Source organism: Hipposideros armiger, unplaced genomic scaffold (genome assembly GCF_001890085.2).
Source record: "Hipposideros armiger isolate ML-2016 unplaced genomic scaffold, ASM189008v1 scaffold_38, whole genome shotgun sequence".
Lineage (NCBI taxonomy): Eukaryota > Metazoa > Chordata > Mammalia > Chiroptera > Hipposideridae > Hipposideros > Hipposideros armiger.
In genome coordinates this window covers 2,783,351-2,810,714 of record NW_017731388.1, presented here as the reverse complement: position 1 = coordinate 2,810,714, position 27,364 = coordinate 2,783,351, and the positions used below count along the sequence as shown (strand labels likewise).

The 27,364-nt window shown below is 39.3% G+C and overlaps 2 protein-coding genes across 8 annotated transcripts in view; one reads left to right on the top strand and one right to left on the bottom strand.

The window, feature by feature from the left end:
• Positions 1-261: 261 nt before the first annotated feature.
• Positions 262-24,597, bottom strand: CNOT9 (CCR4-NOT transcription complex subunit 9). Its single transcript, XM_019638236.1, has 8 exons — positions 24,447-24,597; positions 13,853-14,032; positions 12,603-12,718; positions 9,709-9,818; positions 5,142-5,251; positions 2,754-2,852; positions 2,449-2,540; positions 262-1,047 (listed from the first exon to the last, which is right to left on the bottom strand). The coding sequence occupies exons 1-8, from the start codon at positions 24,468-24,470 to the stop codon at positions 879-881; spliced, it is 900 nt and encodes a 299-aa protein (XP_019493781.1). The 5' UTR covers positions 24,471-24,597; the 3' UTR covers positions 262-878.
• Positions 24,598-25,042: 445 nt separating this feature from the next.
• Positions 25,043-27,364, top strand: part of USP37 (ubiquitin specific peptidase 37) — a 73,950-nt gene continuing 71,628 nt past the window's right edge. For 6 of the 7 annotated variants that reach the window (XM_019638218.1, XM_019638215.1, XM_019638214.1 and 3 more), the window contains exon 1: positions 25,043-25,239. The gene's annotated coding sequence lies outside the window, so the exon portion shown is untranslated. Of the gene's footprint in view, positions 25,240-27,288; positions 27,358-27,364 lie in introns of all 7 variants that reach the window. The other variant, XM_019638217.1, reaches the window with a different exon arrangement.

Sequence of the window (27,364 nt, the reverse complement as noted above, 5' to 3'; positions counted from 1 at the left end):
ACCCTTTTAAGACAGCCTGATGAATTAAGACGTCTATTTTAACAGGAGGAAAGTGAAAAAGGGGAAAGCACTGAGATTTGGAAAAGCTAGCAGCTAAAGCCAAAAACAAGGCTGTCCTCGTGGCATCCAGAACTGTGGGTAGAAGACTGGGAAAGGGAAGGAAAATTGGAGGTGGGTTCCTGCTGTCCTTTGGCTTTATACCTTTCCCCTGCCTCCCATTCCTCCCAATAGTTCATGCAGCTATTGGCCTACTAGAGGGGATGTAATGCCCAGACCAACTTTTTATTGAGCTTATGCAGCTAACAACAGACTTGTAAACAGTGCCAGTTGACAAAGTTTTGCTGAATATTACAGCTTGTGTCCACTAAACACACCTCTCTCCGAGATTAAAAACAAAAAACCAAAGTAAACAAATACTGAGAGAGAGAATGAAGAAGCACATCTTGAGTCTTCCAGGAAGGCAAAATTAAGAAAACGCCACATGGCTTGGTCCCAGACGTTCACCAAGCCTAGAGTGCTGCTGCTATCACCACGGTCTCCTCTTCTGGCCAGTGGCCAGGTACAAGTGGGGAGAAGGGTCATCTTGGGCATGCTGCAAATACAGCATTTGCTGGTGTTGACACCCTCCTGGGGCTGTGGTGGCAGACTGCTGTGTCAGGAGCCCATTTCCTGGGAGTAGCAGAGGGAACCCAGGTCCCCAAGGCAGCCTGAGAGGGCATCTCATACACCTCAGCAGGAGTACCTTGCCCCTTTTCTCCAGTGCAGTTCAGCATTGAGGTTGTCTATTCTTGGTCGGCGATAAAACCTGAGCTGTTTTCCTCGAAGGTTCCCCCTCCCTACCCCAACTTGTGTGAGTAGTGGGAAGGGATGGGGTTGGATCACTGAGGGGGCAGGGGGATGCCCCGGGGATCGGTGACCTGGCCCTCTTGCAGGTTCTTCTGCAGTTGTGTAAGCCAACGTTTTGTGGTGGTGTCATCTTTTAGCACCTGGGCAAAGGTGCTGTCCTTCAGCTGGTCAGGGAGGCACTGCCTGAGCGCTTCACGTGCCCTACATCAGAAACAAACAAACCAACCAGGGAGACCAACAAATAAACCCACATTTGGGGGACAGGGAAGAGCCCCTTTCTTAGACATAAATATACAGAATCCTGGGAATCTATGGCTCTGTCAAGTTACTTTAAGAAGCCATTAAAATTCTATAAAGCTTACATGAGGCATAGGCTCAGGATCTCCAGGATCTGTAGTCTGCACACATTTTCAGAATTATGCCCAATACAGAATTCCATGACAAGAGAATGGAATAAATGGTACAATAGTTTACTTCAATTCAAACTGCTTTCTGATTTATTGCAGTAAGTACTGCCAATATACTCATGTTAGAAATATTTGGTTATAGTAAATAAAACATTTCCAAAATCAGTACATTAACAGGGAATATGACCTGACTTATAGTACGATAGATGAATTTTAATTCTGAACTAATATAAATTTGTGTCTTTCCAAAAACTGCTTTAGTTTTATAGTTAAAACCCTTAATAAGAGATGAGCAGTAAAAACAAAACTATGGTAACAATGTTATCAGATGAACTCTTACATGTTTCATTTTCTTTAACAGGTGACCAGCAGAAAGTCAAGTCTGAAAACCTCACAAGAGGTAAATGCAAACTCTAAGGCAGTTTTAAACAAAGTTACAGCTTTTGTACTCAGACTAGTTTCTTTGTACAAGTAGAATCTCAAATAACCATATTTTCAAACTTTGGTGAAAACTGGAACCACTGAAGAATAGGACAAAATAGTTGAAGAAATAGCTAGGGCTTGAATAACCTCAGTAGCAGGGGGCTAAGTTCACATTATCCCCATTCCTAGGAACACAGAAATTGCCCCATTATGTGGTTTAGCAGAATCTGAGAAAGTGGCTTTCAGCATGAATTATGGATTTACAAAGAAAAAAGTCAAACATTTCTAAATGCATTATACCTTCAATGTATGATTTCTGGCAGAAAGATTCTGAACGTAGGGAGATAAAATAATTAGCTCAAGGACTTTACAGGAATCAAGGAGAGAATTGAAAATATATCAAGAGCCCTCTGGGCTCTGTTCCTTTCTTAAGAGATCTTTGAAAATACCTTTTGGTTTCTGACCTCCTGGAATAGCAATAGAAAGCTCAAACCACAGGAGTAATGTATCATACATAAGGTTCTTTGGAAACTGTCTGGACTCCCTGGAATTTTAGAGTAGGGTAGAGTTACAGTGGGGAAATAAAACTGATGGAATTTTTAAATTCAGCACTTCATATTTTAAAAGGAACTAATCAAGTTCTGTCTCAGACAAACTAAATATAGTTATATCCCTTCCCTGTCCTAAAGATACAGAAGCTATGTCATGAGAGAGAGCAACCATTTTCACCAGAGTATTTCCCCAAAGTCCTATAAATACTGTAAATGTTTACCTGGGATTATCTGAGAGTCGAAGGTAACATCTCACTACATGTTTCAGCAGACGGGCGGAAGGCTCTTTGGATAGCTGCAGGACCATCTTACCCTGTTTCCCCCCAAAATGGGGTGCAGTAGGAAAAAAACAACAAAACACAAAATAATCCTGGTTGACATCAGAAATCAGATATTTCAAGACTTGTTACACACGATTCCAGGCTGTTATTTCTAGGTGGAAGACTGAAGTTGCTCAGTGTCATTTGCAAAGGGACTAAGATGTGCGGTCAGAAGTAGTTGCAAAGGGGGTAGATAAAGAACTCACCAAGATCATGGCGACATGGGAGAAACGCTCATATGTTTGACATATATAAGCCAAACCGGTGTCATCTAAGAGGATCTTCTGCAGGATGAATGTGGCAACCTGGAGTAAAACAAAATTAAGGGCCCACAACACTGTCTATTCATCTCCCAGGAATAACGACGCAGAAAATTAAGCAGAGACCCTTGCATTATATACAACTTACTTAACGAGATATGCATAGTACAAAAAAAATCCATAAATATTACCATATTGGACACTTACTATGTGCAAGAATTTCTCCTAAAAGCATAACATGCCATATCTTATTTTCACAATAAACCTATGAGGTAGGTAACATTGTTATTCTCAGATTCTTAAAAATGTAGAGACTTTCGCAGCTATTGAACACCTACTATGTGCCAGGTAAAACTGCTAATTAAAAACTTGCCAGGTTAAAGTCCCAAGTGACAAAGCTATTAAGTTGCAGAGTTGACATTCAAAACTAGTTTGAAAGCAGAGCCTCTTCTCTATTCCATGGGACAAGGTGATTTTAGAGATTCAGTCAGCTATGCCTTATCCCTTCCAAATGAGGTAAGGCTTTTCCTATTCTTAAAAGATCTTTAAGAAACAAGATTTTTAAGCCTCTCTTCAAAAATTGTTCCAACAGTAGTAAAGAATATCCTTGGGCCAGCCGAGTGGCTCGTTCAAGAGTTTGAGCTCTGAGAACAGCGGTTCAATTCCCAGCCCGAGCTGACCTGCCATTGAGCTGCCAACAGGTGGCAGGATGGCTCAGTTAAAAAAAAAAAAAAAAGAATATCCTCAACTTGTGCTCATTAACTCTTACCTAGAAGGGATTTTAAAAATACAAGTTTAATTCAAGTCAAATAATTATTACAATGATTCTCTTCTTTGGCTGCTCATCATAACCAACTGTGAGAATTATTTAATTTTACTATTTTACTGAGGTATAACATTGTGGCTGGCTAAATATGGCTCCCAAAGATATCCAAGTCCTAATCACCAAACTAGAGTCAGGATTTCCAATTACAATTAACTTTGTATTATTCATCCAACTAGTTGTGGAACTTAAATAACACAGAACACAAACTGGAGTTTATTATGTCGGAGAATCAGAGTCACAATCATGTAAAAAAAAAAAAAAAAGAAAAAAAGAGGAAGACAAGCACAGGTTGACTGTTATCAGTCAGCACTAAAAGATCAGGTACCAAATTTGGTCCATCATATAGTTAGCAGCAGTTTAGCCATCTAAATCATGTTTCTATCACTCGTGCTACATAAATCCAGTAAATGCTACCTTATATGGCAAAAAACGGCTTTGAAGATGTGATTAAGGATCTTGGGGGGGAGATTAATCATCCTGGATCATCTAGGTAGGCCCTAAATGTAATCTCAAGTGTCCTTGCAAGAGCGAGGCAGAGGGAGATCTGACCAGAGGAGAGGGCGACGTGCAGAAGCAGAGAGAGATGTGAACATGCTACACAGCTGGCTTTGAGGATGGAGGAGGGGGGCATGAGCCAAGGATTGCAATTCTAGAAGCTGGAAAAGGCAAGGAAAGGGACTCTCCCCTAGGGCTTCTGGGAGGAATGTTGTCCTGTTGATACCTGACTTTCGCTTGGTGAAACTGATTTGTGAGTTCTGGCTTCCAGAACTATTAAGAGAATAAATAGTTTTATGCCACCAAGCTTGTGACAATTTGTTATGGAGCAATAGGAAACTAATACAAACATATACACAGTAAAATGCGCGAAGTGCACAAAGTACACTAATCTGAAGTGTATCTCGATGAATTTCTGCCTCTGTACACATTTATGAACCACAACCAGATGAAAATATAGAATTTTCAGCACCCCAGAAGATTCCCTTGCACCTTTTCCCAGTCAATATCCTTCCCTGAAAGGTAAACATTTTTCTGACTTATCCCCATTGACTGGTTTTGCCTTTTGTTGAATTTCACATAAATGGGATCATACAGTATGAACTCACATGTGTCTGGCTTCTTTTGCTCAACAAAATGCCTATGCAAGTCATCTATGTTACACTCGTATATCAGCAGTTCATTCTTTCTTGTACATGTATTGTGATATACAGATGGTGCCAAAAAAATGCATACACATTTTAAGAAAGGAAAAAATTGTATTAAAATTGTAATGATATATACTGATAACAAAAGATGAATACATGTCACGAGTATACATTTTTTTGGCACCCCGGTACATGAGATCTCATTTCTCTTGGGTATACACCCAAGAGTAGGACTACTAGGTCATGGAGTAGGCATATTTATAGTGGATACTGCCAAATAGCTTTCCAAAATAGTTATACTACACCATGAAGAAGTAACCCAAGAGCCAACACAATGTAAAATCTAATTGAGTTAAAAGCACATACCGTTTTAGAGAGCTCACTTCCAGATTCCATAATGCGCAAACACAAAGGGATAATTTCTGTTGTCAATAAAAAGTTGATTACTTCCTGCTCATCTGTTTTTACCAGAGCCCCTAAAGAAAATAAGGGCAAATAAAATGATTTCAAGAGTCAGGGTTTTCAATTAAAATTAACTAGTTATGGAACTTAAATAACGTAGAACACAAACGTGGTTTATATGTCAGAGAATCAGTAATACCCATGTAACCAAAAAAAAAAAGGAAGAAAAGCTCAGCTTGACTGTTATCAGTCAGCATGAAAAGATCAGGTACCAAGTATGGTCCATCATGTACATGTAATTAGCAGCAGTATAGTTATCTAAATCATTTGTCTATCACTGTTAGTAGATACAATATCACCATCTAATCTCCATTTATTTTAGGTAACAGAGAAGAATTCTACATCAGTATTAAAGCATATTCCCAGGTAGCAAAGAAATGCTATCAATCCGAATCCTACTTCACAATGGGCATAAACATTACTTTCTGATTATTTAATTGTCCCTCATTCCCCAAAGGACACAAACATTGTGGGTGTATCAAAACAAGAAACACATGTACACCTGGATTCTAATCCTGGTTATACAACTAGTTTACTTAAGTTTGATAAAGTAACCTTCCCTTTGTAGGCCTGTTTTTTAATCTATCTATATAATAATAGTTGGAGCAAATGACTTCTAAAATTCATCCCAATTGTATCATTCTGTTGGTTTCTAAACTGACACCAGTGATCAGGCGACCAACACAGTTCAGTGGTATCTTCTCCATTCTGTATAGAGGGAAGCAGAACCCCATGAAACAAATGACTGTTCTCTGAGCTGCCCAATGCATCACTAGCTTTTTTATGAAAGGCCTTGGTTAACTACACCTGTAATAATTAAAATCAATCACTTTAGGAGAGAGTAGGGAATATCATTTGTTTTAACCACAACTAATAATCTACAACTGCTACATCTCTAAACCCCACAGCAAACAGCATATACCATAATTTACTAATATGGCCTACAGTAATGTCAAATTACTATTTCATTTAGGTTTTACATGTAGGTCTAAAATCCATTTTGAGTTTATTCGTATATAGAGTGAGTACACCGTATAAGTCATGGTTCATTGTTTTACATATAGATATCCAATTGTTCCAGCACTATCTATTAAAAAAACTACCCTAAATTGTCTTTGTACCTTTGTCAAAAATCAATTGACCATGTTAGCGTGGATCTATTTCTGAACTCTCCATTCTGCTTCATTGAAGTACAAGTCTATCCAATACCACACTGTCTTGACTACTAGTTTTCTAGTAGGTCTGAAAGTTAGGTAATGTACATCTTCCAACTTGTTCTTCTTTAAAAAAAAATGTTTGGATATTCCAGCTCATTTGTCTTTCTATAAAAATTTTAGGATCAGCTTATCAATTTCTATTTAAAAAAATCCTGCTGGACTTTTTTAGGAATTGCTCTAAATCCATAGATTAGTTGGGGAGAACTGACATCTCAAAAGTAGTCAATGAACATTAAATGGTATATCTGCATTTATTTAGGCCTTTTTCCTTTCTTTCACCATAGTTTTTAGCTACAGAGCTTGCACATACACATATTTTGTTAGATTTATACACAAGTTTTTCACAGGTTTTGGTGCTATTATAAATGGTAGGTTTCAAGTTCTAGTAGCTTTTTTGGGTAGATTCTTTGAGATTTTTTATATGTAGTTAATCATGTTGTCTGTGAATAGACAGTCTTATTTTTTTGTTTTAAGTTGGATGCCCTTTATTTTTTTCTCTTTATTGCACCAGCCAGGTTACCCAGGATGATACTGAACAGGAGTAGTGAGAATTAACATCTTTGCCTTGTTCTCAGTCTTAGGGGATAACATTCACTTGTCCACATTAACTATGATCTTAACCGTAGGTTTTTGTTTTTTGTACTTTATCAGATTGAGAAAGTTCCCCTCTATTCATACTTTGCTGAAGTTTGGATGCTGAATATGAATGGATGCTGAATTCTGTCAAAGGCTTTTTTTTTAAACTATAGAAATGATCATATGATTCATTTTTTTCTTCATTAGTCTCTTGATATGGTCAATCATATTGACTGATTTTTGAAAGTTGAACCAGCATGCATTCCTGTGATAAACCTCACCTTGGTCATGATGATTCTTTTCATATACTTAGATTTGATTTGTTAGCATTTTGTTGCGAATTTATGCATCTGTGTTCATGAGGGATACTGGCCTATAGCTTTCTTATAATTTTCCCCCCCTGGTTTTACTATCAGAGTAATGCTAGCCTCACCAAGAGTTGAGAAGCCTCCTCTCTGTTATCCAGACAAGTTTTATAGAATTGGTATTATATCTTCTTTAAATTTTTGTCAGAATTCATTAATGAAATAAAACCATCTGGGCCTGGAGTTTTCTATGTTGGAAGGTTTTTAACTACAAAAACGATTTATTTAATAGATGTAAGACTATTCAGCTTATCTATATTTTTTGAGTGCATTTTGGCAGATTGAATTTTTCAAAGAATTTGTCCACTTCATCTAAGTTGTCAAATTTATGGGCATAAAGTTATTAGCAGTATCCTTTTAATGTCTGTAGAGTCTGTTATAACATACCCCTTTTCATCCCTGATATTTGTAATTTGCGTCTTCTCTTTTTCCCTCTTTTCCTCAGTCTGTCTGGTTAAAGGTTTAATTTTATTGAATTATTTTTCAATAAAAATTGGGGTGGGTGAAATGGATAAAGGTGGTCAAAAGGTATAAAATTCCAGTTATAAGATAAATAAGTCCTGGGATGTAATGTACAGCACGGTGACTACAGTAACAACGTTGCACTGTATATTTGAAAGTTGTTAAGAGAATAGACCTTAAAAGTTATCATCACAAGACAAAAATATTGTTAACTATGTGTGGTGATGGGTGTTAACAAAACTTACTGTGGTAATCAGTTTGCAATATATACATGTATAAAATTGTGTTGTACATCTAAAACATACAATGTTATATGTCAATTATATCTCAATTTTTAAAAAAATCAGCTTTTGGTTTCATTGATTTTATCTACTGTTTTTGTGTTCTCATTTTCATTGATGTCTAGTCTTTATTATTTCCTTCTTTCTGTTTGCTTTGGTTTAATTTATTCCTTTTTCTAGTTTCTTAAAGTGAAAGCTCAGCTCACTGATGAAAGACCTCTCTTCTGGTAATAACTTCATGCTACAAATTTCCTTGTAAGCCCTGCTTTAGCTGCACTGTACAAATTTTGATATGTTGTTTTTATTTTTATTCAGTTTCAAATGCTTACTAATTTCTCTTATGTACCATTTCATTTGTATTCAATCTTGTCTGATAATGCTTAAACTGTAAGCAAAGAGTCTAGGCCCAAATATTCACCTTCTGTTTGTTCTTTCAACTGATTTGGAGAAACTGAGTTTCAGAAAACATATGCAAGGGTGGAAAATTGGCTTAATATTGTCCTCCACTGCTAAATTTATCCTAACATTTCGTAAATGCATCATCTCACTTCAGTGGTCAAAAAACTAAGAAGTATGATGATGTGAATCAGATTTAAAAATATAAATGTTTTCTTTTGGCTGGAATCCTGTTGATGTTTTAAATCCTACATGAAAAATTTTTATGGCTTAAAAGCAGAAAAGAATATATTAGAAAAAAGTTTCTAATTAGAGTCCCACTTGAAAGGAGATCTAAAAAACAATAACATTCATTTGGAGTATATAACAGTTACTCCTTAAGAGTAGAATAAAATGTCTCAGACATATTAGAAATACCAAACTTTTAAATTATACTTCCTGATTCATGGTTTATAATCACAGGCATGTGAACACAGGTTGAACATAAAAACAATAACCTGACAAAACAAAATTTGTATAATTAACGTTCTTATTGTTTGGTCAGTATGTAAGCAAAAACCATGAGAAAAAGAAATTGAAAAAAGGAAGGGTAATTTGGGAAACAAACTCTTGAATGTATTTGCATGTCACAAATCGATAGTTCTTTACTACCCAGGAGGCTGAGATCTAAAATAGCTGATATATTATTTTTTTGAGTATGGAGAATTTTAGACACATTTCCCATAGTAAACGTACATGGAAACATTAACTTGAGCATGCAAAAATTTAACTAGGTGAAATAGAAGTTAAACACTTGGAGTTAAGGGAGAACAGTTTAGAAGTGAGAAAAAAAAACAAAATACAAACTCAAATTCTTATTTCTATAATTATATTCTTTATTTGTTGACTAAAGGTCTTGTTCTTTACTCTCCCTACAATTCCAGTAAACAATTCTACATATATGCTGAAATTAACCTCAAATGTTGAGCCTTATTAGCAACACTCTGCATGGTACTCGATAAGAGCCATCACGATCCTGATACTAATTTATTTATTAGTGAAAACAGGGTTAATCTCAAAGACGAAAACAAACAATTAATAGACAAAAGTTATAAAATGCCAGACAAAACACCCAAGTTAAGACCATTATTATAAATTAGGACTTCAGGCTTGCAAAACAGTCCTAATAACTTACCAATAACTCCAAGACTGGTTAGCCGAAGATATTCAAAGGGACGCGTTTTGCTGACAGTGTGCAAAAAGGGGTATAAAAAAAGTGGGATGTGTGCTGCAAGAAATGCTGACCTGGAAGAGAAAAATAATCACATTTAGAGCCCAGAGCTAATTCCTAAGGATTCTAAACATTCAAATTTCCAGTTGGTTAATTCTGTAAGGTCTATAATATTGCCTGACCAAGGAATCTTTAGGAAAGACAGTTATTGGTCAATAGTCTAGAACAGTGGCTCTTAAATGGGGTGATTTTGCCCCCCAGGGGACACATGGCAATGTCTGGGGATATTTTTGGTTGCTACAACTGAGGGGATATTATTGGCACCCAGTAGGCAGAGGCCAGAGATGCTGCTAAACATCCTGTAATGCACAGGACAGCCCTCTCCCACCCCCTTCCTCCCACCACCAAGACTTATCCTATCCAGCTTAAAACATCACTGGTGTCAAGGTTAAAAAACCCTAGTCTAAGCCAATGGTTAAGAGAATACATGACTTTACCTCTTACTAGCACCAAGTACCTTAAAAACTGATAAAATAGCCAATTGCAGATTTAAAAAAATAGAGCATAAAATACAATCAAGTATCCTAGATATTATCCTAGATGCCCTTTCTCACCTAATTTACGGCTGAATAACAATAGTCACAGGTATAGTCAGATAAAACTTTATAAACCAAGACAACAAATAAAAGCAGCCATCATCAGGTTTATCTGCTATGCTTAAATGCACACGCTTCTTTTTTTTTTTAAAGATTTTTTATTGGGGAGTTGGGGGGATGGGAACAGTGCTGGGGAATTGGGGGAAGGGGAACAGACAAGTAGCTGTCCTTTCGTTCTTCGGTCTAGTTGTGGAGGACGTTGCTTCACTGGCCCAAGCTGGCACCATCATTGCGCTCTTCCCTGGCGAGGCAGATCAGTCTCCAGCTTTTGGACAGCCGCTCACTGCGGCTGCTGGCCGCTCACGCTGGTTCCGGGCCAAAACAGTAGCCCATGGCAACCCACTGCCACAGGGACTGCAGCCTACGCCGTCGTGGGCGACTCATGGCAGCCCAGCTCCAGGTTGAGCTGTTGTTCAGCATCTTAGCTGTAGAGGGCAGTGTCACTGGCCCTCATATGTGGGATCCGAACCGGGGCCCTTTGGCGTCCCAAGCCAGTTCTTAACCATCACGCCACTCGGCCGGCCCCACTCTTCTTTTTTGTTAGAGAATTTCAGATATACTAAGTATTCTAAAAACATTTTAATCTGTAACTATTACGTCAGGCAACTAATATGGAATCAATCTATTACTTTATATTATTTATAGTTAAACCTTGTACATGAGCCAACATCCCACATTTTTAACCCTCAAAATACTCTTACATTTTTCTTAAGTGCTTAAAAATAATTTTCTTAGTAAGTTCTGTAAAGCTCTGGAAGGTCAGTGCCATCCTAGCACTCAGATTCCATAAGGAAACTTGACAAAGAGAGAAAAAAACTTTAATAAGATGACTGTTAAGTGCTTCAGGGTCATAAAAGTCACAAAGCAGATTCCTAAACAGAATTTCCCTTTTTTTAATTTGACAGACATAGCAGGAAGGCAAAACCGTTTCAACCTGTATGCCAATTCTCATCTATTACAGTGGGTTGCTAGAGTCCTGTGTTAAGAAAGATTCTGATGCCAACCTAGGTTCGGTGAAAAACAAATGCTCGGTTCAGATATTTACTAAATACCATGCACTGCTTCATTCATGGCACAGTGATGCCTTCCATGGATTCAGGAGAAAGAACTGGCTGTATGCCTGACCCTTCCTGAGATGTGATTACCACGCCTTTAAAATTCACTGCTAAGAATGGGTAAAAAGTTGGGCCGGCCGAGTGGTGCGTTGGTTAAGAGCTGGCTTAGGATGCCAGCTCTGAGCAGCAGGGTCCAGGTTCGGATCCCACATTAGGGCCAGTGACACTGCGCCCTCTACAGCCAAGATGGTGAACAACAGCTCAACCTGGAGCTGGGCTGTTGTGAGTCGCCAGCGACAGTGTAGGCTGCTATAAAGCTACTGTAAGTGGCCAGCAGGCGGCGTAAGCTGCCAAGAGCCACTGTGAGCAGCCGTCCAGTGGCCGGCGACCAATCTGCCTCACCCGGGAAGAGTGCAATGATAATACCAACATGGGCCAGTGAAGCGACATCCTCCACAACTAGACTAAAGAACAAAAGGACAGCAACTTGTCTGTTCCCCTTCCCCGATTCCCCAATGCTGTTCCCCTCCCCCAATTCCAATAAAATATTTTTTTTAAAAAAGGAAAAAAGAATGGGTAAAAATTAAATGAGACAATGGAATATTATTCAACCTTAAAAAAGGAAGGAAATCCTGACATATGCTACAATATGGATGAACCTTAAGGACATTATGCTTAATGAAATAAAGCCAATCACAAAAAGACAAATACTGTATGATTCCACTTATCTGAGGTACTCAGAGTAATCAAAATCATAGAGACAGAAAGTAAAATGGTGTTGCCAGGGGCTGGGGGAACACTGTTATTATTTAATGGGTAGAGAGTTTTAGTTTTAAAAGATAAAGAGTTATGAAGATGGGCGGTGGTGATAGTTGAACACTGTAAATATATTTAATACTAATGAACTGTACACTTAAAAATGGTTAAAATGGTCAATTTTGTTATGTATATTTTACAATAAAAAATGTAAAAAATATATAAAAGAACATGTTAAACAATACTATACTGTTACTACACTAAAATTTAGTGAGTCAGAAACCAGACCCACACACACGCACCCTGCTGCATGCCCCTCCTGTCACCATCAACAGTTAAAGACCACGTTCAGTATAAACCTCCCCCAACAGATGTAGTCAAAGCCTTTTACCTGGTTTCTGGGTGTGATGCCACACATTGCAGTAACGCCAGAGCATTGCAAACTCTGTTAGATTGGTGTGCTGTCAAGGTGGGTGGGTTGATAGACGGATAAATATTTACAATTTCCTAAAAATGGAAAGCAGCACCAGATGAACATAGAATAACTTATAAAATTAATTCCCATATTAAAGCTAAGAACTTAAAATAAACAAACAATGCTCCTATCCTTTCATCAGAAATACGCTTGACTGAGACTATCTGAGACATTTCTACATGTCTCTAGGAAGATTTCTATGGAGGCAACTCTGGTCACCGACACTTTCTTTATATCCTGCATCTGTTGAGGTTTTCATTTGAGGGACTCTTACATTTATAATTCCTCTTTTTGTCAACACTCTGCTTTAAGTTACGGTGATGAGATATCTGACCAGAAAGCGTTAGTAAATCAATCATGGTGACTCATAAAGAACTTTGAGTTTAGTTAGGTACCAATTGCAAAAATGCAATGGTAACATGGGTGTATGCATGGGGATATGTATAAACAGCAATGAATATATGTATTGCAAAATTTCTTGAATACACTCATTTATTTTAATTATAAAACTTTTACATAAAAATGTTTCTATGAGAAAGATTAGATTCTTGACTACATGCAGTAGGGATAGAATGTGAATTGACTTAACAGACCTGAAACATTACTAGGTATTTCAGACAGTACTTTAAAGAATGATCATTCCACTGAGAGTCAAATTGACTAGCCTATCAATTTGTTCCCCACCAAAGGCCATTCTTGTCAGAACCAAATTTCAGTTATTTATTCTTTAATGTACAAATGTATGCACCTTTAATACTATAGCTGGTTATATCTTTAACATTTTCTTTCCCCAGAATATACCTTGTGGCCCTTACACCTTACTTTCCACCTTCTCCCCAGCCATGTAAAATTGTCTTGTAGTACTCCTAAAGCTATGTTTCTCAAAGTGTAGTTCTTAGACCACTTAAATCAGAATAATCTGAGAGCAAGGGAGGTGCTTGTTAAAAATACAGATTTTTAATCTCAGACTAAATAAATGAAATATCTTGGCTAGGATCTAAGAATCTACATTTTAACAAGCTCCTTGGACTTCTCTAAAATATTCTTACAGATGCTAACTTTAGAGAGATGCAGCCTACTAATGTCTTCAAAATCATTTGGGCAAAGGCAGAGCGATACGAGGGAGATGAAGAGGAATGAACTGCAACTCATGGATGTATACTCACCTGTAAAAGTGCTGCAATAGTACCAAATGAATGCCACAGCATGGGTGCAAGGTCAGGAACAGATTCTCGCTTCTTCCTTAGCTCCAGCAAAGCATTCTCCCTTGTCTCGGGACTCGACAGCTCGTTGATCCACTGATAGATTTTTTCTCGATCCACCTGAGCCAGTGCAGTAGGCACAGGCTTCAAGTGAAAACAAGAAAGTAAACAAGTGAGTTTCATTAGAGTCAAACCAAGTCTTACTCTGCAGTAGTGCTTTAGAGGAAATATAGTTTTCATAAATACCAGGAGAGGTTTTTAAATACATACACTTGATATAAACGAATTGAATCTATCAAAATCTAAAATGCACACCCTCTTTAATAACTCCACATTTAGGAATTTATCCTATAGGTATACTTGGGCTGTACTGAAGACACACCGATGAAGAAAACTTGATATAACAAATATCTATCAAAAAGGAATTGGTTAAATATGTACGGGTACATCTTTATATGGAATACTATGTAGCCCTTTAATAAAAGAGATAGCTCTGTATGTGCTAATACTAAATTTAAAAAAAAGGTATTGAATAGCATATATGCTTCCATTAACACATACACATTTTTACATATTTACATATAAATTTTTAGGACACATGGGAGACTTTTGTTGTGCACAATAAAATCTTCTGCAAAGTTTAAATTTTGTTTTTAACCTTGTGCCTATAATAGTTTGCAAAATAAAAGTTACATCCTCCCCACCCATTTCAGTCCTTCCCCAGTAATTCTAGCATCCCACTCCACGGAACAGAAAACCTATCTAATTTGAAAAATGCTCCCTTTTCTAATGGTTCTTCCGTATAAGAATCATTCATAATTTACTCATGTAGGGACTATGTAAAGAGACTTATAGAACATGCTTTCATTATTGTGGTAAAGAATCACAATATTTCAAAAAATTTTGAGTTCTATAATTTTCACACTTGTCAAATAGCCTTGTGACCTTGGTTAAGTCCCTTGATTATTTTTATCTGGAAAATAAGATGGTAGACTAGAAAAATGATCACCACTGCTATTTCTAGCTCTAAAGTCCTAACAAATTCATGGTGATTTCTATCCCTATGTCCAATATTTTTCTCACTTAACTCCCCCCAAACCATGAGCAATAAAGTTAGGATAAATAGAAAGAAGGGATCTACACTTGCAGATAACCATGCTCAATAAACTTGTTCAATTCACGCAAGTATGAAGGTGCACATTCCAGTGCTTTCTTGAACTGTTATTACACAGCTTCTCACAGTATTTACATGTTCCCACTACACCTTAGTGTGATAAAATGATGACCCACCCACTGAACAGAGGGAAAGATGAGGAACAAAAAGGACTGTCTTTGTTGAAAAATAGACTGAAATCTGAAGATGGACTCTAAGGTGTACTCACATTTATTCTACCCAAGCTGAACAACAGCCTTCTATAAATGGAAGCTTAATTATAGGCTTTTACCTTAATGTTTATCATTTCCATTGCTCGACAGAATGAGCCACAAGGTGTTCTGCTAAATGAACTTAAACACCGTGCAGCGTAAGCCTTCTTTAAGTGCCTTAGAGTAATATGTTAAAAGCTGTTTTGTGACTCCCATCAGTGATGCTCCTCAAGAAAACAGGCTTCTAAAGCAACAATATGATGTGAAAGGGTAGTTTCCCCCCTCCCAACAGCAAAAATGGTATTGTCAAGCAGCTGCCCTGTCAAAGCTGCTACAGACAGGCCCTCAACTTAAAAAATTATTTTTGGAATATAATTCCCACCAGAAGGGGGCCTCATAGATTCTGCTCCAGCAATATAGTGGGTTGTCGGAAAAGTCATGACGTATTTTCTCTCTGTTTTTCGTTGCAAAAATGCATCATGACTTTTCCGACAGCCCAATAGTATCCACCCTGATTAGCCATTATTCATTTTGGTCAACTCTCACCAAAGTCCTGTCACCACACCACCATCAAGTAAATCCCACACCCCCACTAAAGCCAGTCTGTGACTTGCATCCAAGTAACCCGGTACCCCATTCGGTTCTGGGGCACCCTACCTGAATTGGTAGCCACCAGTCAGCATATCATGGCTTCTGAACACCAGGCCCCATTCCCACATATTCTGTTCCAGACCTGGCCTGACTCCAGCAAGCAGATGGTACCCCAGGAATGGTGCTGGCACTGTGAGGAGCCAATGCCTGGTGCCTACTTGGGTCCCATGGCCACCTGCAGCCAGAAATATTCCAACTTTTGAGGCTACTTGTGGGAGCTACAGCCTTCTCAGGCACTAGCTTAGAGCTATGGGTTCTGTAGCCATTCTGGCAATAGGAAGGCAGCGAGGGCAGTTTGGCACCAGGAAATATCTGGGATAGTGACCCTCCTTTTCATCATCCCTATTGAATTTTGCCTCCAATTTAATAGCAGGAGTTAATTTAAACCCACTGAATACCTATTTGTTATGGGATGAACACAATTATTTCTTAAAATAAAAGAGGGCGCTAACATATATAGTGCTTACTGTCAGGCACTGTCCTAAATAAATAATTATCATCACTACTCTCACTTTATAGGTGAGGAAACTGAGGAACAGAGAAGTTATTTAAAATCTTAAGTGGCAAAGGCAGGATTTAAACTCAGGCAATCTGGTAAGAGTCCATACTCTTAACTGCTTTGCTACTGCTGCTTCTCACCTGTCTAAAAGATTAGGTCTGATCGAAAGATGACTTTCTAAAAAACTATTTCCTGTGACCTAGACAATAGAGATAGGGAATATATAAAAATCTCAGACAAAAGTTAAAGTGTTACTGCTGCTAGTTCAGCAGAATCTGAAAAACAATCAGCACCATCAACAATGTCATTGATATTACGTAAGAAAAATTCTCTACTTGTTGAGATTAGAAGGTATTTAATAACCATAATTTTAATGGAAAAGTCTGTGGACTTGTTTGACATAGTTCCCTATGTCAAATCATGGCTCAGATGGACATAATTTAGCTAATGATAGTGATGAACACACGCGCACACACACCCCGCCCCCGTATATCAATAAGTAATTTTATAACACATATGGAAATTGTTTTTTTGAAGAATAAAAAATATTTTTACAATTCTGAGTTATACATTGATTTATATATTAATTTATATTACCAGACAATTGATAAAATACTTTGGACATCACCTCTGAACAAAACTCCAAAGCACAACTTCAGCATCTCACTAGATCTTTTTTTTAATTGAGGTAACACTGGTTAATAACATTATGTAAGTTTCAGATATACAACATTATAATTTGGTATCTGTATACACTATAGTGTGCTCACCACCAAAAGTCTAGTTTCCATCTGTCAACATATATTTGACCCCCTTGACTCATTCCGTCCTCCACACACTCCTCTTCCCTTTGGTAACCACCAAGCTGTTGTCTGTATCTATGAGTTTGTTTTTATTTGTATCTGTTTTATATTCCACAAGTGAAATCATATGGGTTTTGTCCTTTTCTATCTGACTTATTCCACTTAGCATAATACCCTCAAGATCCATTCATGTTGTTGCATATAGCAATATTTTATCTTTTTTATGGCTGAGTAGTATTCCATTGAGTGTGTGTATCTTCCAAATCCTTTCTTCCAATGCACAGTTAGGTTGTTTCCATATCTTGGCTACTGTAAATAATGCTGCAATGAACACAGGGGTACATATATCTTCTCAAATTAGTGTTTTCATATTCTTCGGATAAATATTAAGAATTGTTGGATCATATGGCAGTTCTAGTCTTAATTTTTTTGAGGACTCTCCATCCTGTTTTCCATAGCAGCTGTACCAGTTTACAGCCCCACCAATAGTGTACGAGGGTTCCCTTCTCCCCACATCCTCATCACTTGTTATTTCTTGTCTCTTTAAAGCATTCTAACAGGTGTGAGGTGATAGCTCATTGCAGTTTTGATTTGCAATTCCCTATTAATGATGTTGAACATCTTTTCACATGTCTGTTGGCCCTCTGTATGTAAACACTATTCAGGTCTCTGCCTATTTTTTAATGAGGTCGTTTTGTTGTTGTTGAGTTGTATGAGTTTTTTCTATATTTTGGATATTAATCCTTTATTGGAAATATCATTTGCAAATATATTCTCTCATTTAGTTTGTTGCCTTTTTGTTTTGTTGATAGTTTTCTTTGCTGGGTAGGAGCTTTTTAGTTTGATGTCTTTTTGTTTCCCTTGCCTTTGGATCAAATTCACAAAAAATCCACTAAGACTGATGTCCAAAAGCTTAGTGCCTCTGTTTTCTTCTATATATTTTATTGTTTCAGATCTTACATTCAAGTCTTTAATCCATTTTGAGTTAATTTTTGTGAATGGTGTGAAATAGTGGTCTAGTTTCATTCTTAGATCATAATGGTAATAAAAACCTAAAATGTATCTCGCTCTCCTTCTGAATCCCAAGGATCATTTAGGCACACCTTTCACAAAAATATTGGGATCTGGAAATTGATGTCTTCTTAAAAGGAAGTGGGAAGTGAAAATGGGGGATGAGGGAAGTGAGGGAACTATATTGCACTTTTTTAAAAACATGGTTTCATTTAATGATCACAATAATGCAGTTTTATCCTCATTTTACAACTGATGAAATTATGAGTAAATGATGGTGGACAGATTTCCCCTTCTTCCCATGGTCTATTTATAGATCACCTCTAAAGATTCCTAATTTACTTGCTACAATTCTTTAATAACTTACAAATTACATTTCTGAGGCTGTGGCTGATATGAAACTTAGTCTAGTAGCACACACTGTCCAGCAGCAGATAAGCAAACTCATGTATGACATCCCTATTGGAGACAACTTATTTTAAATATTTTAACAATGATGGCAGGATACTACTGCAAGCACAGAGGTTAACATTTTCTTTAAAGATTTTTTTTTTAATTGGGCAATTGGGGAAAGGGAACAGCCAAGTTGTTGTCCTTTAATCTTAGTTGTGGAGGGCACAGCTAGTTCAGCTCCAGATCCAGTCGCCATCTGGCCTCTCATCAGCAGCTCACAGCCGCTCAGCTCAAGGTGCCGTATTTAATCTTAGTTGCAGGTGGGCATAGCCCACCATCCCATATGGGAGTTGAACAGGCAACCTTGTTGTTAGGAGCATGTGCTCTCACCGGCTGAGCCATCCTGCCACCTGTTGGCAGCTCAGCTTGGGCGCAGCTCACTGGCCCATGTGGGAATCGAACCAGTGACCCTGTTGCTCAGAGCTCACACTCTTAACCAACTGAGCCACTCGGCTGGCCCCAACATTTCTTGAGACAAATGAAATCTATGGATCTTTTCCTCAGAAAAATACATAATTGCAAATTGTTTTGTACATAATTTGTTTTCCACAAATTTACACATAATTTCAGGGAATTCATAGACCACCCCCTCTGTAAGCTATCCATGGACCTAGGATTAAGAACCTGTTTATCAAGTTAAAGAATAAGAAATACCTCGATTTGCAAGTAACTACACAAGTACATAAGTGGAATACACACTGGATTAAAAGCCATAACTGGCTTCAAAACACAGCGTTGCCATTTCTAGAATTGTGTAACCTAGGATAAGTCATTTACTTTTCCAAGCCTCAGTTTTATCATTGGCAAAATGAAGGAACTACGAGTATATTAATTACCAAAGTCTCAGTCGGCTATAGAATCTTAGAAATTATTTAGTTCTTTGTTATAAGTGAGAGACTAATCTAAGTGGCTCTTTAAAGATAATAAATTTTGAGGTATAATTTGTATACAACAAAACTTTTCAGTGCACCCATTTTAAGTGTACATTTCAATGAAGTTTGAGAAATCTATATAACTGAGTAAGCACCACCACAATCAAGATATAGATCACTTCCATGACCCTCAAAAGTTCTCCAGTATTCCTGTCAGTAACCCCACCACACCCAGCCCTAGGCAACTATGGATATGCTTTCTGCTACTATAGATTAGGTCTGTCTTTTTCGGAAACTATTTATAGGAGGTAATATTTACTGAACACACTATGTGCCCATCACTGTGGATCATCTCCCTTTATTCTCAAAATTCTAAGAGAGAATGGGTTCAGGAAGGTTTAACATACTCAAGTTCACACAGCGAGTGTATGGCAGAATTAGATTTAAGTTCTAGTCTACTTCTCTCTAGGTGAGCCCCTACCTGGTTTATAGGATTGAAATCACAAATATCCCTCCAAATTGAAGAAAATATTTCTTAAGATCCCAATACAGAATTTTAAGTTTAATATTCTATTATGTATTGGGGCCGGCCAGGGGGCTCAGTTGGTTAAGAGCATGAGCTCTGAGCAACAGGGTTGCTGGTTCGATTCCCATATGAGCTGCCACTGAGCTGCCAACAGGTGGCAGGATGGCTCAGCTGTTGAGAGCATGTGCTCCTAACAAGGTTTCCAGTTCAACTCTGGCATGGGATGGTGGGCTATGCCCACCTGCAACTAAGACTGAATACGGCACCCTTGAGCTGAACGGCCGCAAGCTGCTGTCGGGTGGCCGGATGGCGACTGGACTTGGAGCTGAGCTAGCTGTGCCCTCCACAACTAAGACTGAAGGACAACAACTTGGCTGTTCCCCTTCCCCAATTCCCAACACTGTTCCCCACCCCCAATTCCCCAACACTGCTCCCCTTCATCAATTCCCCAATAAAATCTTAAAAAAAAAATTCTGTTATGTATAATATAGCTCATTTAACAGTTGGATTTGGATAAACAGTAAGTTCAATTATATATCCAGAAACATAAAGTCATTTATGAGAAGTCTGATTTGGACTATTAGTTATTTTCCGCAATACTATCTTCCAAGATTACAAACAAGATTTATTGGATATAACTGTATATCTTCGGATATAACTCACTTAACGTCAGTGGTTCCTTCCTTTCAATGTTAAAAATGTTTGTGTGGTCAAAGTTTAGGAGGGGATTGCTCTCCTCTTTTCTGTTTAACTATTTGTATACAGAAAATGCATTTCAAGTAACTTTTTCCTTTCAACAAAGCTAAACATTGGCAAGACATTTACCAATGTGAGTCAGCAATGGTTAACTTCAAGTGTCACAAACACTGGGTACTGATAGTTGGTCTTCTGTCTGTAAGATCTTAACAATGTAAAAAGGAAAAGATACTTAGAATTTAAATAAAAAGACTCACATTTACCTATCAATGAAAAAGAAATATGAATTACTCCTTATGAGTAAATTTAAAAATTGATGATGATGGTTTTCTTAAACAGAAAACAGCCAAATCAATACAACTTTATGTTCAAGGGACAAAATAGCTGCTGGCATTTCTACCAATGAATGTGACAGTGAATAAAGAAAGATGAGACTTAGACTGAAATAGAGATTATTTCCCCAAGTCTGAAGATGACTCAACACGTGCTTTTGGGTGTCTACAGGATGATGATATTCCAAGAAAACATACTTTCTAAGTACTGCCCAAGGGAAATATTACATTAGCTTAATTATCTTCATATCTTTATAAAAATAAGGGCCAGAATGTTCTTCGAAAATAACTTTTTAAAAATAGAAGTGAACAAGCGAAGAGAAGTTAGGCAATTTACTTAAAACTTCAACAGGAGACATGGGAGGTAACCGTCTTTGAATTAGATCCTTCAGAATGCACAATGTTCTTTTTACTTGCCAAAGAGGAAGGCATCTGGGACTCTAGCACAACTTCAACACAAAGATACAGAATAACTAATGACGCTGTCAGTCAGTTGGAAAGTGAGGGGAAAAACAAGGGTTTAAGGATGTTAGAATTTGCCAGGAGAAATCAGTGGGGAAAATTTTGAAAAATGCATACCCAGTGTATCTCCTAAAGGCTTTCCTTTGGCTATTTTAGATCACTAGCATAACATTCATTACAGAAGACCCACAGTATATGAAGATATGTAGTTCTATTAATCAATCTCTAAGGTCCATAACAAAGTGCTTTGTTACTCTGTTGAGGCAGGAATTACAGCCCCAAAGCTGAACCTGGGAGCAAGTCATTTAACCAGTGAGTGAACCTAGTCAACCACAGAGCACTCTGTTATTCTTATTTAGTCCTTAAGTAATCCTGTGCGTATTTGTGTCTTTATTTAATAGATGTGAGAAAGAAATTATATTCTATGATGGCAATAAGATGTAGGATGTATTCTGTAAAGAATGAAAAGTCTACTATACTATACATTTCTAGTATACTAAAATACTACTCAAGTAAAAATTTGAGATACTTCCCAAATTATCTCAAATCCTCCCTATTGTGAATGAAATCCTGCATTCACATGTGATCACATTCTCCTTTGACAATACTAGCTTCCTAGATGAATGATGGTTTATTAAAAAAAAAAAAAGAAATAAAGGTACACACAAATTTTCATCATAAGGCAAAAAGTAATAATCAAGTTGCTTAGATTACAGCAGGCACTGGTGCATGTATTATTAACTCTTCTCAATTTCGAGTGAGTGACAAACACCATCACTGTCCATGTACCCAGATAAGAATAAAACAGTTTTGTCTAATGGAAGGCATGAAGGATTGGGAAAGAGGCAGCTCAACTTTCCTAGGCTTCAGTCTCCTCACTAACCAAATATTCTCTAGTGAATGAGTGGTACAAAGTAACTTGTCAGAGCTTTTGTGTAGACCAAGCCGCACAACAAGTGAAAATGTATCTAAAAGTTCAAATTTAATAAATAAATAAAATAAAAATTCAAATTTTAAATGCACTGTAAATTTCATTGAAGAATGTGTATTGAGTACTTAATGATAAGTAATGAACCACAGCTTTAATGGCTGTTCAAAAGATGAAAATTATAGAGAGCAAATGAAAAGAAATTGAATAGGTATAGGTATAGAGTTTGGGAAGGCAGAGAAAAGAGCAGCTTGGTATCAAAGTGTGGAGAAGACACAATCAGATTTTGAGAGAAGGACAAGCCAATCTTAGAAGAAGCTCTTGTTTAACCTGTCCCTCCCCTACCAGCAGCAACCTTATCTTCAGACTTGCTTCTTCCACATTATACACATAATTTGGGAGAAGAAACAAAAAAATTGGGGAAATTGCAAACACCCAATTGAGAGATATAAAAAACACCTAACTCAGAGATATTCCACTTTGAATAGTTACAAACATGGTGACAGGAGGCAAAGAGATGCCACTGGCTCTGGAAATGACAATGTTTTCTATAACCTAATTACACTAAGCTTACTTTTAATATTTCAAGTTAAGGCAGTTCTTTTGGTTCTTTATTTAGTATTTATATCACTTTGCCTACTAATGCAACTTCAGCATATTACTCTCTCATTAAGTCACTTTACCTTGGTGAAACACACATTTTTACACAAAAATGTGTGCTCAAATCGTATGATCCCATTTCCTCATTGTGCCTAAGCGCTCTCAGTAGCCACCTCCCTCATCTACACCCCTCATTCAGCAAAGTATCTGAGCCCTTACTTTGTGCCAGGAACTGTCCTGGACTAGGGTAATCACGTAAACAAGACCCACATGATCCCCGTCTCTGTCCTCAAGAGGAAGGCAGACAACAACCAACCAAATGAATACAAAAAAATTACAAATTGGAGTCAATGCTATTAAAAGGTACTCTAAGAGAAAAGGTGGAAGTTACAAAACTACTTTAAAAAGGATGGTGAGGGTAAGCCACTCAAGGGAGCTTTAGGCAGAGGCCTGAGGGAAGAGAAGCCAGCTATGCCCACCCAGGGGTGGTGGTGGGGGAGATGGTGGTGGTGGTGTGTGTATGTGTGTGTGTTAAGCTGGAAGCGCGTTCCAGGAATAGATATCAAAAAGTGCACCTTGGCGTGGAATAGCACATTAGAAGGGACGGTAGACAGGATGAACGGGGGTCAGCGTAACTGGAGCCTACCGAACAAGTGACATAAGACGAGACTGTAAACGTGGGTAAGGGCCAGGGAGGGTCTTTTTCGTCACGGCAAGGAGTCTGGATTTTATCTAAATGCAATGGGAAGCCAAAGGATTAGTTCAGACAGGTGCATTACCCGATCCGTTTTGGTTAAAAAACCACGCTGATAAAATGAGATGTGTGAAAAAAAATCTCTTAAGCACAGAGACCCGTAAGTCAGACATAATTATTCTCTCCTCCGGGTCTCAGATTTTCCATCTGCAAAGTAGTGGGAGGTAGAAACCATTTCCTTTCCGCTGCGATGTGCCTAGGTAGTGAGTTCCGAGAGCCAGGGGCCTTGTCAGATTGATCACTGAATTCCCCTCACCCCCGACGACGCCCAGCGCGCAACTGGCACCCGGAAACTGTTGGTCAGCGCAATGAATCAATGAATGGCCAGTCGGGGCCGCGAGGGAGGCGTTCCGGGCGCGGGACCAGGCCCCGGGGCCGGAAAAGAACGCGAAATGAGGCGCGAGAGACCACGAAAGCCGGCCGGCGAGGAAAGAGGGGGGTGGCTCCACCACGGCCAAGGCGCGGCGAGGAGGGAGGCCGGGGCCTCGTGGGTTGAGGGCAGAAGGAGCTGGACCCCAGGCTCTACATAAGGGAGATAGGCGAGGAGGCCGAAACGCAGGGCTGAGGAGGAGTTCTGGGCCCAGGCCGGGTAGCGCAGCCACTCACCGCAGCCGTCGCCAGGCTGTGCATGTTGGGAGCGGCCACCGCTCTGCTCCCACCGCCGGACGCGCCAGACCCACGTCCCCGCTTCAGCGACTCTGCCGCCAAAGATGAGGAGCCTCCGCAGCCGCCATCCGCCTCTGGCTCGCTCCGCCCCCTTCGCAGCCCTATGACCTTTCACCCCTGACCCCGCCCACAAACCTCTTCCCTCCTCCTAGCTCTCGGCGGAGTTAGTCCTAAAGTATGTCCTTTGCCTTTTAAGATTCAGGACCTGAAGGACGTCCGCCACCTACTAGTCCTCGCATTCCCCGGCAGGCATCCCCAGCGAGGGGAGTGAACTCTGACCCTCCTCCAGAGGCCACTGAAGGGCGGGAAAAGCCGGGCAGTCCCCGGAGGAGAAGTAGTGCGCATGCCCGTTTGGGCTAAGTTAAGAGAGAAATGGTGGGAAGTCGAAAGTGAGTGAAGTGGAAAATGCGCATGCGTCCTGTAGTCAGAAGGGGCGGGGCTGCCTCGGCGAGAGTTCGCCGGGTGCTGGGGCGGGGCAAGGGCGTGGAGGGGCGGGGTTTGCATGCCTGCGCGCACGCGCCTCGTCCGGTCGCGTAGAGTGTGCGTGCGTGCGTTGCGTGTTTGCGTGTGGTCTCAGTTCCCGCCATCAGCCGCTCTCCCTGAGTCGGGGGAGTGAGCTGTCCCTCTCCTTCGTACCGGCTGTCCCTTCCTTCCTTCCCCCCCACTTTTTCTCCTCCGTGCGGACTCCGTGCTTCCGGCAGGCCTGTCCGGGGCTCAGGACTCGCAGGCACAGGTAAGGCGGGCCCAGAAAGCTGCTCAACTGTGCCGTTTTCCCCAGCCGACCTTCCTCCCACCCCCCGTGGTCCGCCCACTCGGCGTTCACTCTTCTGGAGTTCGCCCGGCTGCTGCTCAGCCTGCCCCCATCCCCTCGACGCTCCCCTAGCCTCACCGGTACTCCACTTGGGTCTTCCCCCGGGCTTTCCTTCTCCTTTGACTTGGTCTTGACTGTCACTCGCTCCCTCCGCAGCCGGAACCTGCCCCCATTTCGCTGGGGGCTGTCGTCGTCCGCCACTCGCCCCTTAGCGAGGCCTGCTATCTCTAAAGAGGACCTACGTTGCCGCACACCAACAGGCCTTGCACATGATACTCTCACTCTCTTGACAGTTTCTCACTTTTTTTACTCTCCTAACCATCCATCTCTCACTAAAAGGCTTGAATTGTATTTTTGTAGTGCATTTGGTTGCTCCCCGTCTCTAGCCATCAGTTCAGGTTGTCAAGTTTATCTGTTTCAGGTCATGAGCCATGGAAGGAAATGATGATTGATGACAAAATTCTGTTTTCTGGAGAGTTAGCCTGTAGTGGTTTTGTGGTAATTCTTTCAAAATTTGGGCTCTGTGTAAATGCCTTTTCGGGAGGGGGGGTGTGTGTGTGACAGTATCTGACAAGTAGCTAACTGAAGAGATATCTAAGAGAGGACGTCAAGTAAGCAGTTGGACATATTGGGTTGGAGCTCAGAGGAGAGTCCTGGGCTGGACTTATGGATAAATGTATTTGTGTCATTTGTGATCAAAGCTATGGATGTGGATGAAATTGCTTAAAGAGAGTATAGTGCTAGAAAAGAAGGGGATCTAGGATGGAGCACTGAGGGATTCTTAGTGTTTAATAACTGGATAGAGGAATACGAGCCTTGTAAAAGAAATGGAAGAAGTAATCAGTAGTGTTGGATTTTGCTGAAAGATAAAGTTGAATGAGGACTGAGAAACCCAGTGAAATCAAAGTAATCACTGATCACAGCGAGAGAGGTTTGATGGAGTAAAATGGAATCTCTTGGTTCAGTCCTAGGTCCTGTTTTTTTTGCTCTTCCCTTTCCACCCTAAGCTTTAAATTCACCTATATAATGATGACTTCAGAACTTGTATTTCCAGTCTGTTCCCAATAGCTTAAGATCTAAATAGCCCCTGTTTGCTTGACATCTCAGCTTGATTTTTTTCTTAGGGATTTCAAATATAACATGTTTAAAACCAAATTCTTAATCTTTCACTCCATATCCAAACTCTTTCTCCAGTATTCCATTTCATTAAGTGACATATCCTTTTATCCACTTACATAGGCTAGACACTTGAAAGCATTCTTGACTTCTCCCTCTGCTCATGTATCCATACCCTCTTCAAGTTCTATTTATTTCATTTCCAGTATATGTCTTGAATCTATTTCTGTATATCTTTAGTGTCACTTTTCTAGTTCAAGCCACAATCCTCATTCACCTGAACTTAATGTCACTGCTAGGTACCCTGTATTCTCATCTGTAAAATGGGAATAATCATCACCTTATTGAATTGTCATGAGAATTAAATGAGATAACTGTGGTAAGAACATGGTTACACAGTAAATAGCCAGTAAGCATTGTTATTGTAATTGTTGTTATAAGCTGAATCACTTCAATACTTTCCTATCTGGCTGTCCTGTTTTCTTCCATTCTTTCTCCTTTCTCCTCCCCAAATTGAAGCAAACCACATCGCTTCTTTATTCAGCAGTAACATGCCATTTCTCTGCTTAAAACCCTTCAGTAGATTTCCCATCACTAAGTGTTTATTACATTTAGGGTAAAATTCAAAATCATTTCTATGGTGTACAAGATTCTGCATAACCTGAGTCTTTCCTGCTTTACTAGCTTCATCTTGCACCATCTTCCTCTCTCTCATCAAACTCTAGTCACACTGCTTTTCATTTCTTCAGTCACACCAAGTTATTTTCTGTCACAGGGTCTTTTGCCATTTTGTTCTGTTTACCTGGGTTGTTCCAGCATGACCATTGTTTAATTAACTCATTCTTCAATTTTCAGCTTACATGGTACTTCTTCAGAGAAACCTCTTGATGCTGTCTAACCTCTAACCCCCAAGTCTTAAATCAGGTACCCT